This window comes from Podarcis erhardii (assembly GCF_964252035.2).
Source record: "Podarcis erhardii genome assembly, chromosome: 13".
NCBI classification, from domain to species: domain Eukaryota; kingdom Metazoa; phylum Chordata; class Lepidosauria; order Squamata; family Lacertidae; genus Podarcis; species Podarcis erhardii.
In genome coordinates this window covers 43,987,583-44,006,816 of record NC_138502.1, presented here as the reverse complement: position 1 = coordinate 44,006,816, position 19,234 = coordinate 43,987,583, and the positions used below count along the sequence as shown (strand labels likewise).

General features: G+C 43.5%; 1 protein-coding gene across 5 annotated transcripts in view; it reads right to left on the bottom strand.

Moving 5' to 3' along the window:
* Positions 1 to 19,234, bottom strand: part of ANKRD17 (ankyrin repeat domain 17) — a 112,661-nt gene that overhangs the window by 23,957 nt on the left and 69,470 nt on the right. For 3 of the 5 annotated variants that reach the window (XM_081837540.1, XM_081837537.1, XM_081837539.1), the window contains exons 14-24: positions 17,367 to 17,469; positions 14,780 to 15,541; positions 11,899 to 12,047; positions 10,637 to 10,748; positions 9,594 to 9,739; positions 8,268 to 8,410; positions 6,328 to 6,541; positions 4,681 to 4,856; positions 3,877 to 4,039; positions 3,294 to 3,389; positions 1,902 to 2,018 (exon numbers count right to left, since the gene is read on the bottom strand). In XM_081837540.1, coding sequence (XP_081693666.1) covers positions 1,902 to 2,018; positions 3,294 to 3,389; positions 3,877 to 4,039; positions 4,681 to 4,856; positions 6,328 to 6,541; positions 8,268 to 8,410; positions 9,594 to 9,739; positions 10,637 to 10,748; positions 11,899 to 12,047; positions 14,780 to 15,541; positions 17,367 to 17,469 — 2,181 coding nt within the window. The remainder of the gene's footprint in view (positions 1 to 1,901; positions 2,019 to 3,293; positions 3,390 to 3,876; positions 4,040 to 4,680; positions 4,857 to 6,327; positions 6,542 to 8,267; positions 8,411 to 9,593; positions 9,740 to 10,636; positions 10,749 to 11,898; positions 12,048 to 14,779; positions 15,542 to 17,366; positions 17,470 to 19,234) is intronic. The other 2 variants (XM_081837538.1, XM_081837541.1) reach the window with 2 other exon arrangements.

Sequence of the window (19,234 nt, the reverse complement as noted above, 5' to 3'; positions counted from 1 at the left end):
ATAAGAATACCTAGCCTTCCATGAGTTCTATACTAGCTCCCAACATTGTGGGAAGGCTGAGGTTGTGGGAAGAGAAACTTTCCCAAGCCCGCTGTCACAGGCCCAAGATGAAGTGGCTAATTTGATCATCCTGCATCCAGACCAAGTGGAAGCCAGCAGAGGGGAAATATTATGGCCTTGAATCAAGCTTTGTGGGAAAGCTGTCTATCAATGAGTCCACAGAAGCTGGGATTGCTCGACTGGTAAAGCACGAGATTTTTAATCAGAAGGTCATGGGTTCTCAAGACCCGCATTGGGCAAAAGATTCCTGCATTGCAGGGGGTTGGACTAGATGACCCTCGTGATCCCTTCCAACTCTACAATTCTGTGATTCTATGATTCTATTGGAAGAGCCTCTCAAGTTTGAACATAAAGGCTTTCCACTCATGGAGGAGGTTGAACCTCTGGCCCCACAGTGTATTCAGGGTGATTATTTCAGCTGCGAATTAAACATTTTGGCAACTTTTCCTTTTCAGGGTGTAATAGTTCTAGGGGTTGCTCGTGCGTAAGTCGTCGCCACACCTGGCTGAGTTACCTGGGTGAACCCTTTCTGTCTGGACAGCCACTCACCCGTGGCTGTCTCAGTCGCTGGCAGAATCCGTCAGTGGGCGTTTCTTGAAATTCTTCCAGCAAAGAAGCTCTTTGACGCCTAGTCTCCGCCTACTCTCCCTGCGCGGAAGCCTTCTGCGCAGGGAGGGTGTAGGCAGCGGAGGACCCGTGCTCTCCCCACTGGTCTCCGGCGAGGAGTCATGGAGCCACCTCGCCGATTCCCCCATCTGCCCCCCTTCTCCACTGGTGCTACGCTGATTTCCCTCCCCAATGGATGGGCTGCTTTTCTCCCTCCTGGGACGCTCTCCGTAATCCCTCTGGAGCCCTCCCTCTCCCTCTGGCTCCGATGGCAGTTCCCTGACACAGGGAGAGAGTAGGGTAAGGTTACCAGATTTTTTTCAATGAATCCAGGACCCTTTAATTAATTAAATAAGTAAATACTACACGTTCAGGACATTAATGCTGAAGTGACGGCGGTGGCAGAGAGGCGGCCGCCGCCTTGACCTCAACCGCCACGTTTCCCCTTCCTCCGAGGTTTCTATCTCCTTTCTCCATGAGCCTGGGCAGCCCCTGAGTTCTTCGGTGGTGGGGGGGCAGCGGCGGCACGATGGGTCAGGCATGGAAGACGGAGGAGGGCCGAGAGCAGCGGCTAGGCTCCCTTCCCATCAGAGCAGCCCCAATCCCATTCCTACTTGCGTGCAAGCAGGAGGCGGCAGGGATCCCTCAGCTGGGAAGGGGGGCTTCCCGTTGCCTAACTGAGAGATCCCTGCCCCCTCCTGCTTGCACACAAGCTCTGATAGGCAGCGTGACGCCTCCCTTCACAGCTGAGAGACCCCCGCCCCGCTCCTGTTTGCATGCAAGTAGGAATTAGGTGGCTGCTCCAATAGGCAGCATGAAACCTCCCTTCACAGCTTAACTGCTGGGGTCAGGGAAGGTGGGCAGCCCAGAAGCTGCCTCTTAGAGCCCCTGCACCACCATCATATAGGGACTTCCGAGCAGCTCCTGAAGCCAGCCAGAGCCAACTGCTCTAGGCTGCTGAGACTGCTGCGTTTCCCGGGGACATTAGATGAATTCCGGGGACATTCCAGGGATGGAATTTGTCCAGGGACTTTTTCGCAAATCCGGGGACTGTCCCCGGGAAACGGGGACGTCTGGTAACCCTACAGTAGGGGGATTCCTCAACTCCACCACAAGGAGTGTTTTTTGATAGCTAATTTTTTTTCCTATTCTTGCATGCCCTGCCTTGAGCAACTACAGAAAGCCAGCCTATAAAGTGTTTTAAAGTAGAAATCTGAACTTGCAGCGTTACTTACCTTCTCCAAATCCAACTCCTCTAAAAGAATGCTTGCATTCTTGTTTGCTTCAGCAGCCTGCCTGTCTTTGGCTTGAACAATTGATTCTATACAGAGGTGGCACTTCTTCAGCATTTCCTGCGAGGACAATGCAAAAAGAACATCATTTCTGAATTGGCACAAGCAGTTGAACAAATAATGGATGTACCAGCCTCAAACACTGCAATAAGGGAACTGACAGGGAGCGTGAGGGGCTCATTGTGATCTGCAAAGGAAGGGAGGCTGCTTAACGAACAGGCAAGAGTGCAGAAATGAAAGGAATGGATTGGAAGGCTCCTGTGGCATTAAAGGGGCTGAACTGCTAATGACTGTGGATATGCTGTTTCTCCTTGTGTAAGAATGGAAAGATGGCTGGAGAAGAGACAAACAACAGAGAACATTGTGAGAGGGATTTTATTCTGCCAGTAAAAGCCAAAGGGTTGTAATTGCTTTGGGAAGGTTGTGGAATGGCAAATGCCGCAGGGACAGAATTCTCTAGAGTGGGAGTCAAGAGATTCCAAATGGCAAAACAGGATTCAGAAGTGCTCTAGTTTTGAAAAAAGTTTGGTTGGGGAAAAAGACTGTATATAGGCATTGGAACCAAGGAAAGGACTTCTTATGCTGAGACCAGATATGAATATATTAAGAAAAAGTGGGAAGGGAGAGGAGCTTTGCAACCTTTGGTTAATTAAATTATTGATGAACTTTTAAACTGTGTGAGAGTGTGGGGTGTCACTGTTTTGTATTTTTGTGTTTTTATATTGTAAACTTTCCTGGAATCCTTGGATGAAGGGTGGCACAGAAATTTAATAATGGTAACTTTGATCTGCATTTTATTTCCCCCCCTCCTGTGGTATTTCATTGTGTAACATACTTTGGGATTAGGAAGGTTAAATATTTAAAGACACTAAAACAAAAAATAGTGTGCTCTTGAATGAAGCCATACAACCGAATTGGGAGTGTAAAGTCAGAGAAAAATACCGTATTTTTCACTTTATAAGACGCACTAGACCACAAGACGCACCTAGTTTTTGGAGGAGGGAAACAAGAAAAAAAATATTCTGAATCTCAGAAGCCAGAACAGCAAGAGGGATCACTGCGCAGTGAAAGCAGCAATCCCTCTTGCTGTTCTGGCTTCTGGGATACCTGCGCAGCCTGCATTCACTCCATAAGACGCACACACATTTCCCCTTACTTTTTAGGAGGGAAAAAATGAGTCTTATAAAGCAAAAAATGCGGTAGTCTATCCAATGCTGTTCAGGGTCGAGATATGCAAGGTTTTAATTAGCACTTATGATGTATTCATCAGCTTACTGGGAAACACCGGTTTTACCAAAGTTTTACTGAGTAACTTACGCAGCACATTATTCTTACCTTGTCAGTAACTGTTGCTATGTATCTCATACATTCTGAATCTGATGGGAACTGGTTGACTTCTTTTACCAGGTAGCGCACAACTTTCACATGACCCTAAGAATGAAGGTTTCCAGCATTAGTCCCTTTCACATGAAGGCAGGCTGCACATTTAAATGAAATAACTAAACTATAAAAGATAATTCAGTGAAAAGAGTAACTGCAGCAACCTCAATTCCCCAAAGCAGCAGGAGCTTCAGAAGCATACAAAAATTGCCAATCTGTGAAGCTAGGGAAGGAAAAACTCCCGTTCTCTTTAATAAAGCAAGGCATTTGAAAATACTCTGAGATACAGAAAAGCAGAGAGGGCAGCTTATTCAATTGCAATATTGCACACACTGCCAATATGTTGTTTTTTGCAACGGTTATATAAGTCTCCCCCCTGAAAACCGCATGCTATGGGAAGCATAACAAGTCCATTTATTAAATTTCTGCCATGCACTGAGTGGGTGATGCAGTTATATTTCCGAATTCATACTGCAACAAATTAGTTCTTTTTTATCAAGAGGGTTAAAAAGAAACAAGGCAAAAGCTTTCACTCTACCTTTCGAAAGGCTGCCATCAGCGGAGTTATCTTTCTGTTATCAGCAGCATCTACATCTGCTCCAGCTTGCACTAGCAACTGGACAACATCTAAATGACCACCGTTTGCAGCAAGCCATAATGGAGTATTTCCTTTTTTGTTCCGGACATCGATGTGAGCTCCCCTACAAAAAAAAAATCAAAAAGCCTGATGAAAATACTGAATGCATATTTTACCATTTAAAACACACACACACACAAAAATTGAACTGAAGGACTGGTTATTGCTACTGGCTTTAGAAAGGTGGTGGAAGTTGGAGGGACAGCACTTCTAGAGAACATCACCATGTTCGTGAAACCATTTCTAAACAACTCTGAAATAGTTCATTTCTGAAACATGAACTCCTGGCATCTGCACAACTTCTATCTTAACAGATGCCATTTTCTTCCTATATAATAAAAATGTAATGCTGTCATCGTACAGCTAACATAGGAGGATTTTGTAGTGCCACATCAGAACAAGAATTTCCTATAGTAGTGCCTCTGGAATTGCAATTATGGAATTGCCACTCAGGAATGGAACATTTATGCCAGACGTTCAATGAAGACCCACAATCTAAAACACACACAGTTGTTTCCTGAAAAATTCACCAATCAAAACTTTCTCATCAGACCAACTCTTCTACTCTTATAAGTGCAACTTCTGTGTGGGCTCAACGAAACTCATTAGTAAACACCCATAGTGTATCAGGATCCTAGAGCCAGTGACATTCGTTGTAACCTAGGCCTCTTGATCCTCCACTTCTAATCATATCAAATATGGTACCTGCTAATAAGCAGCTCACAGAACTTGTAATGCCCTTTGTCCGCTGCAATGGTCAGAGCTGTGTCTCTTGAAGAAGGGACTGGCGGAGCGTTTACATCTGCACCTTTGTCTAGAAGAACTCTGCCTACTTCTGCATATCCACCAGAGGCAGCTTCCATTAAGGGTGTCAGGCCGGTCTAGGTTAAGAATACATTAGAAACGTGTGAAAATCTATGGCTGCAAGAAGGCAACAATCATTTCCGGTTTATAGAGTATCAGTGACCACTGATAATAATCATCATCATCATAATCATCATAATACAAGAATTTATTTATACCCCGCTCATCTGGCTGTGTTTCCCCAGCCACTCTGGGTGACTTCCAACAAGATATTAAAATACAATAGCCTGTTAAACTTTAAAAGCTTCCCTGAACAGGGCTGCCTTCAGATGTCTTCTAACAGTCTGGTAGTTGTTTTTCTCTTTGACATCTGGTGGGAGGGCATTCCACAGGGTGGTGCCACTACCGAGAAGGCCCTCTGCCTGGTTCCCTGTAACTTGGCTTCTCGCAGCGAGGGAACTGCCAGAAGGCCCTCGGCACTGGACCTCAGTGTCCAGGTAGAATGATGGGGGTGGAGACGCTCCTTCAGGTATACTCCTTCAGGTATGTTTATTATCAGGCACTCTACTATATGGAATACTCAACTATTAACAGCTGAATGAAGAGAGATCCAACAGATTCATCACTTTATACCCATTCCACTTCTCACCAAATAGAATGTGTTGGGAATAAAGAACTCCCTCCTTTTACTTACTTTTAAAACTCACCCCCTCATCCACATCAAACCTGTTTCATCTTCCATTGTGATGATTTAAAACAGAAGCAAAGGACTACAAACCACACGTGCTCCTCGGATGGATGGATAGATACCAACTCCAGAAAGGGCCATCAATAGTCTGAGATAACTATCGGGGCAACCCCAACTTTCCTGGGGCTGCTTAAGACAGGTCTGTGGGCCTTGAGGAAAGGCTTAAGAGAAGAAACACAGGCCAGGGAGCTAGAGCCAGCATCAACTCCCGAAATTTGCCTGAAAATATTCTGTCCCATTTTTCCATGTTAGGATTTTGCCTAGTACAGTGGTACCTCGGGTTACATACGCTTCAGATTACATACGCTTCAGGTTACAGACTCCGCTAACCCAGAAATAGTACCTTGGGTTAAGAACTTTACGTCAGGATGGGAACAGAAATCCTGCGGTGGCAACGGGAGGCCCCATTAGCTAAAGTGGTACCTCAGGTTAAGAACAGTTTCAGGTTAAGAACGGACCTCCGGAACGAATTAAGTACTTAACCCGAGGTACCACTGTAAACCTCTTTGGGTGCCTTGCCAGAAGGGCAGTATATAAATGTATTAAATAAATAAGCATGATGAATTTTTTTGCTGTATTTAATAAGCATATATTCCACCTTTTGCAAAGTTACTCGCAAGGCAGTGAGGAACGATATAAAGTCAACACTCCAATGAAGCAAATAAAATTTGTTTACCCTGATGGTGGACATAGAACGGCTGTGTACATTCAAGATTGAGCAGACAAACATCCGGGGTGTGAAAAGTAATAGAAGTACTAACAAATTTAAGCTGAAGACATTTAAACCAAGATCTTCCTACCTTAGCTCTGTGCTCAACATTAGCTTTTCTATCGAGGAGAAGGCTAACCACTTCGGTTCTTCCTTGGAAACAGGCCAGTGTCAGGGCAGTATTCCTATTGGTCTCTATCTGTGCATTAATATCAGAACCCATGTCCAACAGCAGCTTAACAGCAGCAGTATGACCATTCATGGCTGCCAACATTAACGGAGAGATGCCCAGCTTGCTACCAGTTCTGGAAACAAATGAACACAGGTTACATTTTAAATTTATATAGCGTGGTGATTTTTAAATTCGCATTTACCTATTTCTGTAATATGAAAGTCCACGTACATATGAACCTATAGGTGCCTGTAGACCTCTAAATGGGAGCTACAGAGGCCGTATACAGTGGACACTCAGGTTACATTACCTTTGGGTAACCTAACTTTTGGGTTGTGAACGCGGCAAACCAGGTTTCGCCGCGCACACATGCACAGAAGCACTCTATTGCGCCGCATGAGTGCACAGGAGCGGCACCTCTAGATTTGGACTTTTTGGGTACATACGGACCCCTGGAACGAATTAAGTTCATATCCGGAGGGTCCACTGTACCTGTAAGTGTAATTAGTTATGGTTAGCACCCATTAGTTTAAACACGTTTTGTAAATTTACAAGCCAATAATCAGATTTACAAGCCAATATCATAATCATTTCAAGAGCTTTTAATTCAGTTCCTCTTTGGATTTGTTATACAGCAGATTGCTCTCTGTATGTTTATATTTAAGTTCAGCTATGTCTTTGATCAGTAAGGGGCATGTTTCCTTCCTTCCTTCCTTCCTTCCTTCCTTCCTTCCTTCCTTCCTTTCTTTCTTTCTTTCTTTCTTTCTTTCTGTAACAGCATCCACTGATGAATTCTCCCCAGATGTCTGCTTTTAGAGTTTCCCAAAGCAAAGGCTCAGGAAACTGGATAGGATTGCTATGCACTAAAACCTCTCCTATCCACTGCTTCAGACTATCAACTATTTCTCTTCACTGTAGAAGGAGAGGATTCAATCTTCAAGCAGGATCCCTTCACAGTTCATCATTGAGCTGTAAAATGCTAAATAGTGGGTTGCCATATGAAATCAAGGTAAGACTCATAGAAGATGCTTTGACATGACTAGATATGGTGGAGGGAGCATAACAAGGAATCGATTCTGTTACAGGACACATAGCTGCTGGAGAGAAAAAGAGAATCTGAGACCAAGGTGAAGAGTCGGTGGAAGAAGACTGGAAGAAATTTAAAGTTTACTTACAGAAATATTGTAAAATTAAGGAATGCTAGAAGGATGTTGGAATGAAGCTATGTGGTTTTTAGCAGAAATGATATAAAGGTTTAAGTAAAAATGGATTGTTATTTAGTGAAAGAAGAGAATGTAAAACTTAGTATATTAAGATAAATCATCAGGATAAAAACAAAGATGGAAAGGATTTGCTGAAATACTTAATTGAATTAGAATACAAAAAAGGGAGGCGTGAGGAGGTCAAGGAAATAAGTAAAGGAAAGAAAGTTATGCGAAGGTTAGGATTCTCTTTTTTTTCTTCTTTCTATCTTGTGTGCTCGTATTGTTTTGTATGGTTTTCTTTTTTCTGTTTATGTCTTTTTTAATTTTTCTTTTTTGTAACCATTAAAATTTTAAGAAAAATCTATTAAAAAAAGAAAAGAAAAGAAAAAGAAAAATCTATCTCAATAGGATTCAACAGGCACTAGAAGTCCACTAAATTATATTGCAGCAACAGGGCCACCAGGGCACCTGGTCTGGGCATAGATGCCAGCCGTAATTTGCTCTGTTTCTCTTTCTTTGGATCAAGAGCCCAGTCAAAAGCTTCTCTTGGTATGAGATGGGTCCTCCTGGAACCCTGTTGTGAACCTAGGGTAGAATGGAAGAACATAACAAGAAACAAGAGCACCATGAAATAAGCGTAGAAAGAGAACTTGCCTTGAATTGATCTCTGCACCGGCATTCAGCAGTATTTTGATGATGTTCACATAACCACCAGAAGCAGCTAAGCTTAAAGGGGTGTAGTCAGAAACATTTCTGTGCTCTTTATTTGCCCCTCTAGCTAAGAGAAGCTCCACCACCTGAATTGTTGTAAAAATATGAATAGTTACCTTCGAGAAATGATTATCACTCCCTTCCTGAACACAGAACTGCAGTCGGAGGCCCCTCAGGCAGCAGCGTAGAAATGGAGGCTTATTGCCATCTCTGTGTTAGCCCAGGTAGAACACACAATTCTGCTCACATGGCTCAGAGAGAATGTATGGTTATGTACCATGCTAGTGTTATTAAGCCATGGTATAAACACTTATAAGATCTGCTTTAACCATGCAAGATGATTATACATTGACTTGGGGCTGTAATGGCACTTCATATACAAATGGTGCCTAAATTAGATATTGTTTATTCATATGTCACAGCATCTTTGCTACTTAACAGAGAAACACAGGAGAAGCTTCCCAAATACATGTTCAATAAGGTAAATGGGGGCAGAGAACCCTTATTTGAAATAAGTAGTGTCACTTGTTGGATTAGATGACCCTTGTGGTCCCATCCAACTCTGAAGTTGTATGATTCTATATACATGGAGCTAGTCATAAAATTTTTGGATAACTACCACCATTTTACCTAGTAAACACCCTTGTTGTTTTCTGGCCCTTTAGTGTACCAAGGAAAATCTGAGTAAACAGAGAAGACTTGACAAACTCCTAACCCGGTTCTACCTTAGATATCTTAAATCACAGTTACAGTATTATAAAGATGCCAATAGCAGTAATAATAATGAAAAAGAAGACATCTACTAGAGGGTGGTCTTTAGGTAACTTAAAACAACATACCAAGTTGCTGAAAGCAAGAACCATTGTAATTTGCACAATCAAATAAACAACATAAAACAGTAGATTACACTGGTTATAAAATATGGTTAGCAAAAAATTACTACTGTTAAATATTACGTGTCCAGGGCTGAGCTGGCATTTTAATACTGCACCTCAGTTTGGAAGTAACAGTTTGGGAGACACATGTTTAACATTAGCCTTCACGAGCCTGGAGTTCATGTGCTCTCCCCTCCCCTCTGGTACAGGAGTGATGAGATGATCAGAAACACCTATTTTTAAATTGATTAGAATTCTGTATATTCTAACTGGAAACAGCTGAACAAGCTTTCACGGAGTGTGTTCGGAATCAAGGATTAGAGTTATATGACAAGCATTAATCACAGTGAAAGGCTTTCAGTTAGTACGCAACAATGGGTACTGTTTACTTCACCTCCTGTCTTCCTCCGGAACAAGCTAAAGATAATGGGGTGTCCTTGGTTCTCTCAGACTGAGCTTCAATATCCGCACCGTTATCCAACAAGATCTCAACAACACCGACATGACCAGCTGTAGCAGCCAAAATAAGGGGGGTAAATCCTGGAAGGGTAAAATAGGCACCGCTCAAGGATTTTTGACTTGCACCCATTTCTAAGATAACAACGAATTTTAACAGGAAACCAAAACAGCAACAACCACCCTAATACAGGACACCTGGAATGAAATTAATTTTGCAGGTGGAAAATGTTATCTACAGCAGAAACACACATTAGCTGGAGGAGGATCTCCTTCCACAGGAATATAATAATAAATAATCATAATTTTTTCTTTGTACCCCACCCTTCCCGGTTTAAAAACCAGGCTCAGGGTAGCTAACAGCAAATATAAAACATTGATTAAAATGTGACTTAAAAACAGCATAGAATACAACATAAAATGCAGCATCAATATCAATAAAATTCAAAAATTCAGGGGTCATTTTTTTTGGGGGGGGACCCCAGTTAGTAGACACTGGATGATCACCAGGGCTAAGTGGCCAAGTTGGTCCTACTAGGGCCAGCAAGGAGGTGTGTTAACAAGAATTTAAATGTGGGGTCCCAGAAAGGGTTTCTTCATAGAAGAGGAAAGGGAAAAGAGGATCAGGCTAATTCAAATTGAAGGCCAGGAGGAATAGCTCTGTTTTACAGGCCCTGCGGAAGGAGATCAAGTCCTGCAGGGCCCTAGTCTCGTGGGACAGAGCATTCCACCAGGTCGGAGCCGTCACTGAAAAAGCCCTGGCCCTGGTGGAGGATAGCCTGGCTTCCTTAGGGCCCGGGACCTTGAAGCTATTATTTTTCATGGACCTTAGGGTCCTCTGCGGGACATACCAGGAGAGGCAGTCCTGTAAGTACGAGAGTCCTAGGCCACATGGGGCTTTAAAGGTCAAAACCAGCATATGTTAATCTGTCATCTACAGAAAACTCTGTTTATACCATTACTTTATCAGCAGGCATGTACCTTTTTTGTCCCTGTGTTCAATATTAGCTCCCCGCTCTAGGAGCGTTTGCACCAGCTCCTCATGTCCACCAGCACATGCAAGGGTCAACGCAGTGTCATGGTTACTTTCAGTCTGGAAGACAAAGGCCATTTCAACACGTTAATGGCTTTCCTTATACTTTGTGAAGGAAATGTACATCATTTAACTACTACAGCAACAAGCATCATTAAATGTGAAATATTATTGCCTGTAGAGTCTTTGGACGAGACGCTCTGCTTCTAAAGCTGCTTTGTAATAAACACAGTGCAATTTAGGAAATCCATCTAATTCAGTCTCTGATAAAGAATCACCAATTCAGGGAAGTTTTTAATGTGTGACATTTTTGTGTATTTTTGGTCTTTGTTGGAAGCCCCCCAGAGTGGCTGGGGAAACCCAGCCAGATGAGCGGGATACAAATAATAAATACAAATACAGTGGTGCCCCGCAAGACGAATGCCTCGCAAGACGGAAAACCCGCTAGACGGAAGGGTTTTCCGTTTTGGAGGTGCTTCGCAAAACGAATTTCCTATGGGCTTGCTTCGCAAGACGAAAATGTCTTGCGAGTTCCTGCGGTTTTTTTCCCCTTTCCTCCCCCTTTTTCTAAGCCGCTAAGCCGCTTATCAGCTGATCCGCTAAGCCGCTTAACAGCTGATCCGCTAAGCCGCTAAACAGCTGATCCGCTAAGCCCCTAAGCCGCTAATAGCGCTAATCCGCTAAGCTGTCAATGGGCTTGCTTCGCAAGACGAAAAAACCGCAAGACGAAGAGACTCGTGGAACGGATTCTTTTCGTCTTGCGAGGCACCACTGTACAACAGATAATAAATTAACAAATAATAAATTATTATTGTTGTTGTTGTTGTTGTTGTTGTTAAAACTGGGAGTCATACTTCCCAAAAATGTTCCCAATGTCTCCATGTCAAAAACAAAACACAAAAGCACAAGTCAGAACTGAGTAAATGTACATGCGCATTCCAGTTCCTATATCACAAGCTGTGATTTGATGCAACAAGGACACCCTGTGGTAAACACTGGGCTCATGTTCTCCCATCTTCATGTGTATTAAGAGTTTTATCTAACAAACCAGGATTATTTTCTCTAACCATGGTTAGGTTCAAATCATAGCTCATGATATTCAGATGTAACTGGCAACTGTGCTTCGCTCAAAAACACAAGAAGCAGCTTTAAACTTCTTAGAACTGGAGGAGGAGTGAGTATGCAAGTCTATGGCTTATGGCTGGCTTACCTGCGCATCAATATCTATGGCAGGGTAGACTGGTAGCATGGCTGAGGGAGAAATGATAGGGCTTGGAGCTGGTGTCTGAGGTTGGGAGACAGACGTCGCGATGCTGTGGGTAGGGGTGTTGGACACCGCAGATGCTCTTCCGCTCACTGCTATTGGAGAGAACAATTGTGCTTATTAGAAGTATGATTAGCTAGAACTTCTGAAAGTTTCTCAAAATGGTCTAATTAAAAGCTGCATGTTAGGCAAGATGGGAAAAGCGGTATTCCTTAGGCTGAATCAATCTCCAAAACATGCCACGCTCTTGCCTTTCTTTCATTGGGGTAAAAACGTAGCCAAGAAGAATCAGCTGTACGGGGGCAGATGACAGCATTTGGACCTAATGAGAGCAATCCAAAATTTCGTCTGTACCAAATTAATTCTTGTTTGGAATGTACTGCTATGTCGGATAAGAGTTGCTGAGAAATGGAAGGTTTGATAGAACAGAGGTTTGACATTTAAAAAATGGCTATCTGGGACTGGATTGTTAGAACCCAACAGCCATCCTTCAATCCCTCTTAAAATATATCTGCTTCTACCCAACAGTCTGAAAAACGAAAACCACAAAGTTACAATTATGTATGGATCAGAGTATTTAGTGAGAAGAACTATAGGGATTCCTTAACTCTGGGAACTATGCTCAAAATATTTGACCTAGGATAAGGCAGCACTGGCCCAGTTTGCATGTCATACAAAGTCATGCTTTGAGACAACCATATGTAGGAATTCTTGTGAGTCTTGGGCTCCTGCACTTCCTGCATGGCCAGGAGGACAACTGCTTTACTTTCACCTTTCTTAACAGTTTGATTGTTGTGGCATCCAGACCAGAGCCTCTTGTTTAAACTCATATCAGTTTCAGAACAATCTGACTTCAAATCATGCTTTCTGAAGCTAGTTTAAGCTAACTATACTGTACTTATGCGAATCTAATGCGCCATCGAATCTAATGCACACCTCAATTTTCACAACCTTGAAACCAAAAAAGTATTTGCTATGTCAGCGGTGTTTTTCAAGGTTGCAATCGAATCTAAAGCGCCATTGTATCTTATGCACATCCTAATTTTCGCGATGAAATTTCGCCAAAAAAGGTGCACATTACATTCAAGTAAATGTGATAATTTGTTACAAACCATGATTCCTGGGTACAAATGACGTAAAGGGATTCAGGGAAAGCAGGGGGGGAACCTGCCCGAGCCCTGCTCCCAGAGAAGCCAAGGTTTAGGATGACATGGGAACCAGTCCTTGAATTAAGTCAATTGTATTAAATATCTTTAAAAAGCTTCTCTCACCAAAAAAAAATATTTCCAGGGGGAAATCAAAACCTTAAGAATTTGATGTCGAACAAGAAATAGCAAATTCAGAGTCAGAGCTCACATTATCTTTATTTTAATGGTCTTAGAAAACATTGATACACACTGAAACAAATCTTAACTGCCAGCAGATTATGAATTTTTTGAGCAAGTAAATTACCATGTTGTGGTCTCTCATACCTTTTATCCTATAATTAAGGTTACATCTTTATGTATCAGTACATGGCTATAACTATGAGAGCACGGGGCAATAACACCACTAACTGCTCAAACTCAGATTCAATATGACTGGTATCAAGAAACAAGCTGTCTACACACCAGAAGATGAAAATTACCAATATTCTATTAGTATCACCACAAAGCTTCTGAAAGGGTGCTAAACAACTTCTTTGTGTAAATGAAATTCCAACTTGCCCCTATACTTTAAAAAAAAACAACAAAAAAAAAAAAACAGATTTCTGGCCAAGTCACGGACCAGTTGGAATATTTAAGGGCAAATAACCCAAGAGCCAGATGTGTGTCAGAATTCTTTGGGTGCATTTGCCAAATGACCCAAATGAAGGTCTTCTAGATACATGTAATAAAGCCGGCTAAGGCTGCTGAAAAGAAATGAAGGGCCTGTGGCAGATGCAAGGAGAAAGGGCAGCTTGACTTGCACAGTAAACTCTTTGGCCTGAAGAGCAAAGCTTCAATACTTGTAAACTAGTAAAATTTACAAATGGCAGCACAGAGCATCTTTAAAAAGCCAAGTTATGGTGACAACCCTATTTTCACTACTGCTATCTTTCTGCTTCTCGCGTGTTCAAAGCGTTGACCAAAGGATGTCTAGCTGTGAATGGCCAGATGAATCTGAACTGGCAACACCTATTCTGCTAAACCAAAACAACCATGAACTCAGGTTAACAAAGGAATGCCAGTTTAAACCCAGAGTCAATTTGCACAAATGGAGGTCCATGCAGAAAAGGCCTTCCTTGTTTAGCTCTGTTTATGCAATGGGGATGGAAGGGAATGAAGAACTCTGTTGCAGCCACAGAGCTCTGGAAGGAGCGCATTAATATGGCTAGATCGATCTTGGCTATGATCTCTTCAGAACATTACTGTGGAAGTAAAAAAAGTAGAAAATTAAATTTCTTATCCAAGTCCTCCTTCCCAAAGTAATGTTCTTCTATAATTCAAAGTGTTAATTCAAGTCAATTCAAAGTATTTTTCATGTATTTCAGAAACATGAATGGGCTGTAATTCAAAAGAGAAATTAATTCATGGGAGCGGGCAAGGAACACAGCATCCTTTATCAAGGCAAAAACCTCTGACTTCCGGAGCTTGGGACTAAAAGGGACAACGTAACTCGCCAAAAGCAAACTTAAATGTGAATGTTGGTTTCACTTCTATTTCAGGTAATTCTAAAATAAGGGGCCAAAACAACCCAGGCTTTGTAAAGCTGAAAGAAAATAAAAATGTTGGCATGCCTCAACTGCTTTTTTTTTTTTTTTTTAAAGCATACGACATTGCACTTGTATGTAACAAGTTATACACACCTGCCATGATGTCGTCCAGCGTGTCATTGAGGGTCTGGGCAGGGCTGGCTACCATTAACCCCTGCTGTGCGTCTGTCAGAATTCCTTGCCCCAGCCCTGTAAGTTGTGCTTGGCCCAGTACTGGATGTCCAACTATGACACCTTGCAGTTCTGTAAGATTTGCAATAGACCCTGGAGGTAAGGAACCCGCAGAAAGAGGCAAAGCTTGAGGCACTGCAAGAGGCTGGATTGGAGCGAAGCCCATCTGGGCCGCCGTTTGCTGGGGATCGTCTTTGAGCAAGTACGGGTCCACCTGTTGCAACCGTGCATAGTCTCCCTCGGTCAGCTGCTCTCCTACTCCAACGGGAGTCAGAAGTCCTAAGTGCTGACACGACTGTTGCTGCTGCTGCTGCTGCTGCTGAAGTTGAATTCTCTGAGCTTTCACCTCCAGGTATTGCTTTTTCAGTTGCTGCTGGGTTTTCAGCTGCAGTTCCCGCTCTACTTTCTGCAGCTCCTCCAAGATCTTTTGCTTCTTCTGAATTTGCTCCTCTCTCGTTTTGTTCAGCTCCTCAATCTTCTCCTTGGTCAGCTGGTCGGCATGTGCCAATTCCAAAGACTGCAGCTGGGCGTTCTTCTCTATGGCCTCCTTTATCCTTTGCTCCAACTCTGTCAGCTTGCCCTGAGCCTCCTCAACAATACTCTCTGGAGACTGATTGGCGATGTAACCTTGTACATCTGGGCTGTTTGGTTGCAAATGGTTGCTGGACTTTTGTTTGGAAGTGGCTGTGTGAAAGAGAAACCCCCTCAGAACCAAATGGAAGTGCATGTGAACAGCATTCTCATTACAGACTTACTGATCAAGAAAGCACAAACACATTGTGGACTCCACAAAAGGTGAACTGTCTCTATGGGGAAAAGAGACATACCTATTTTTCTTCTGAGCATTTTATTGAGGAATTAAGATTGTAAACCAAAAGAGCTTGGTTGCTTCAGGGTACAGATATTGTACAATAGCTGTGCACTTCATATAAAAAGGGTACAAAACTGCAGTCAAGTGCTTTGCAACCTACTTGCCAGTCAAAGAACACACATGTGCTTAAATTGTAGGGTGCAGTCCATATGACCCCATTCCCATGTCCACACTACACCCCCAACCTTCCCGCATTGATTGGGGAGGGATGAAGGAAGAGGCTATAGACATTTGACTGAAAGTGCTTAGAATCTTCCTCGCGATCTGGAAACCTGCAGGACCGAGGTTCTCGGCAGCAGTGAGATACTAAGCATGTTCAAACCAAATGTGTAAAGAATTCCCATTCAGATCACCATACTCAATGTGGGAAGGATAGAGGTCAAGTGGGAAGGGATGCTGGAAGTGGGGCTGGCGTGAGCATCGTTTAATGCAAAAACACATTCTTTGAATGCCTCTATGAAGTTTAAACACTATATTGGTACCTTACTAAAAATGTTAGCTTGTTAGCGCGGGTGGCACTGTGGGTTAAACCACAGAGCCTAGGGCTTGCCGATCAGAAGGTCGGCGGTTCGAATCCCTGCGATGGGGTAAGCTCCCGTTGCTCGGTCCCTGCTCCTGCCAACCTAGCAGTTCAAAAGCACATCAAAGTGCAAGTAGATAAATAGGTACCGCTCCTGCGGGAAGGTAAACGGCGTTTCTGTGTGCTGCTCTGGTTCTCCAGAAGCGGCTTAGTCCTGCTGGCCACATGACCCGGAAGCTGTACGCCGGCTCCCTCGGCCAATAAAGCGAGAAGAGCGCCGCAACCCCAGAGTCGTCTGCAACTGGACCTAATGGTCAGGGGTCCCTTTATCTTTTAACATTTGAGGGCTTGTGCACAGTGCCCAATCTTCAAAAACGGAAATCATTAAAAAAGCCTGCAGTGAGTACACTTCCGTGTTCTATGTAAGAAGTGGCTTTGCACATGCCACCAATCTGAGTTTCCTGAACTGAAAAGCAAATAATCCCATCACTGCAGAATAACAACTGCTAGATTACAAGTCTTTTCATGTGTTGTTGTTTTTTTAACCAATTTGAGCAACATTACAGTGATTTAGCTGCAGATGCATCGCTAGGGACAGAGTTACGCTTTTATTTTAACAGGCAAACAAAAACACAGTGTGAGTAAGATAGAAGGCAACATCCCTTCATCTGAATGCAAGCACCCCAGTTTCTAAATAAGTTGTTGACTCCTTTCTCCCAAATATAGGAGAGTTATTAACAATCCTTTACAGATAAGTGTATCTTAAAAAGGATAAATGTGTTAAAATTATTTATTTTAATGACAACATTCAAAGTGCACGCATATCAAAATTTATTGGTGTAGTGCTAGCCAGAAATTCTGCCAGAACAATTGCAACATCACAATTATCTCTCAGTTACACCACCATGAAAAATGTCTCCTTATCAATGTGAAAACCCAAGCCAGCAATTTAGCTAACTTATACATAAAGACAGATTTCCTGGAAAACATCCCTTAATAATTTTGTTTTCCACAAATACCCACTAGAGAAACTAGAGAGATGTTGAAGAATTGAAAGCAATCCTAACATTACACCTACAAAACGTATTTTACTGATAATCTATAGAGCTACAACTGACCTTTATTTCTGATGGGAAGGGTTGTGGCGACGTTGGCAGGGGGTTTGTCAGGCTCTTGGGGAGGGACGACCATGGGAAGTGCCTGCACTGGTACACGAGGAGCCTAGAACAGGGGACACTAAGGTTACATCCTTTGTTGTCCTACATGACCAAAACAAACTGTTCCAACGAAGTGGCATGTGTAAACATCTCTCAGTTCATACAATAGACTCAGCACCAACAGTTACAGCTTCAGATGGCTTATGCTTTGATTTGTACTAACAGAAGTAGCTTTCCTAGTGTAATGAAAATTGCTTTAAGACAAGTGTGAAGTTACAAAATTGTCCACATACACATCTCAAGAGAGTTAACTGAGTAAAAAGTACCACTGTGCCTACCTGAAAGGTAGATCTGCTCGTCCAATGTAGTATCACTGGGTTGGGTCTTATTGTGCGGACGAAGGCAGGAGTAGCTTTTACAAAAAAAATAGGCTGGCCCCTCTTCAGTTTTGCGTACTCGACAAGCATCAACAGTCTAGAACTGAAACTCGGAATAGCGTTAACCTATTTCTCACAACAAACCATTAACTGAAAGCTAACTGCGCAAATAGAGGTGGGAAGAGGTGTTGCGGGCCATGCAAAATCGTGGCCCCAGAGATGTTACAGTAGACTAGCAGATCTACCCTTCAGGTAGGTACAATGGTACTATTTCGCTTGCTAGCGTAGCATCACTAGGTTATAATAATAATATAATAATAATAATTTATTATTTGTACCCCGCCCATCTGGCTGGGCCTCCCCAGCCACTCTGGGCGGCTTCCAACAAAGATGAAAAATACACTAAAATGTCACATATTAAAAACTTCCCTGAACAGGGCTGCCTTCAGATGTCTTCTGAATGTCAGGTAGTTGTTTATCGCTTTGACATCTGATGGGAGGGCGTTCCATAGGGCGGGCGCCACTACCGAGAAGGCCCTCTGCCTGGTTCCCTGTAACTTGGCCTCTCGCAGTGAGGGAACCGCCAGAAGGCCCTCGGAGCTGGACCTCAGTGTCCGGGCAGAACGATGGGGGAGGAGACGCTCCTTCAGATATACTGGACCGAGGCCGTTTAGGGCTTTAAAGGTCAGCACCAACACTTTGAATTGTGCTCGGAAACATACTGGGAGCCAATGTAGGTCTTTGAAGACCGGTGTTATATGGTCTCAGCGGCCGCTCCCAGTCACCAGTCTAGCTGCCGCATTCTGGATTAGTTGTAGTTTCTGAGTCACCTTCAAAGGTAGCCCCATGTAGAGCGCATTGCAGTAGTCCAAGCGGGAGATAACCAGGGCATGCACCACTCTGGCGAGACAGTCTGCAGGTAGATAGGGTCTCAGCCTACGTACCAGATGGAGCTGGTAAACAGCTGCCCTGGATACAGATTTGACCTGTGCCTCCATGGACAGCTGTGAGTCCAAAATGACTCCCAGGCTGTGCACCTGGTCCTTCAGGGGCACAGTTACCCCATTCAGGACCAGGGAATCCTCCACACCCGCCCGCCTCCTGTCCCCCCAAAACAGTACTTCTGTCTTGTCAGGATTCAACCTCAATCTGTTAGCCGCCATCCATCCTCCAACCGCCTCCAGACACTCACACAGGACCTTCACCGCCTTCACTGGTTCTGATTTAAAAGAGAGGTAGAGCTGGGTATCATCCGCATACTGATGAACACCCAGCCCAAACCTCCTGATGATCTCTCCCAGTGGCTGCATGTAAATGTTGAAAAGCATGGGGGAGAGGACAGAACCCTGAGGCACCCCACAAGTGAGGGCCCAGGGGTCTGAACACTCATCCCCCACCACTACTTTCTGAACACGGCCCAGGAGGTAGGAGCGGAACCACTGTAGGACAGTG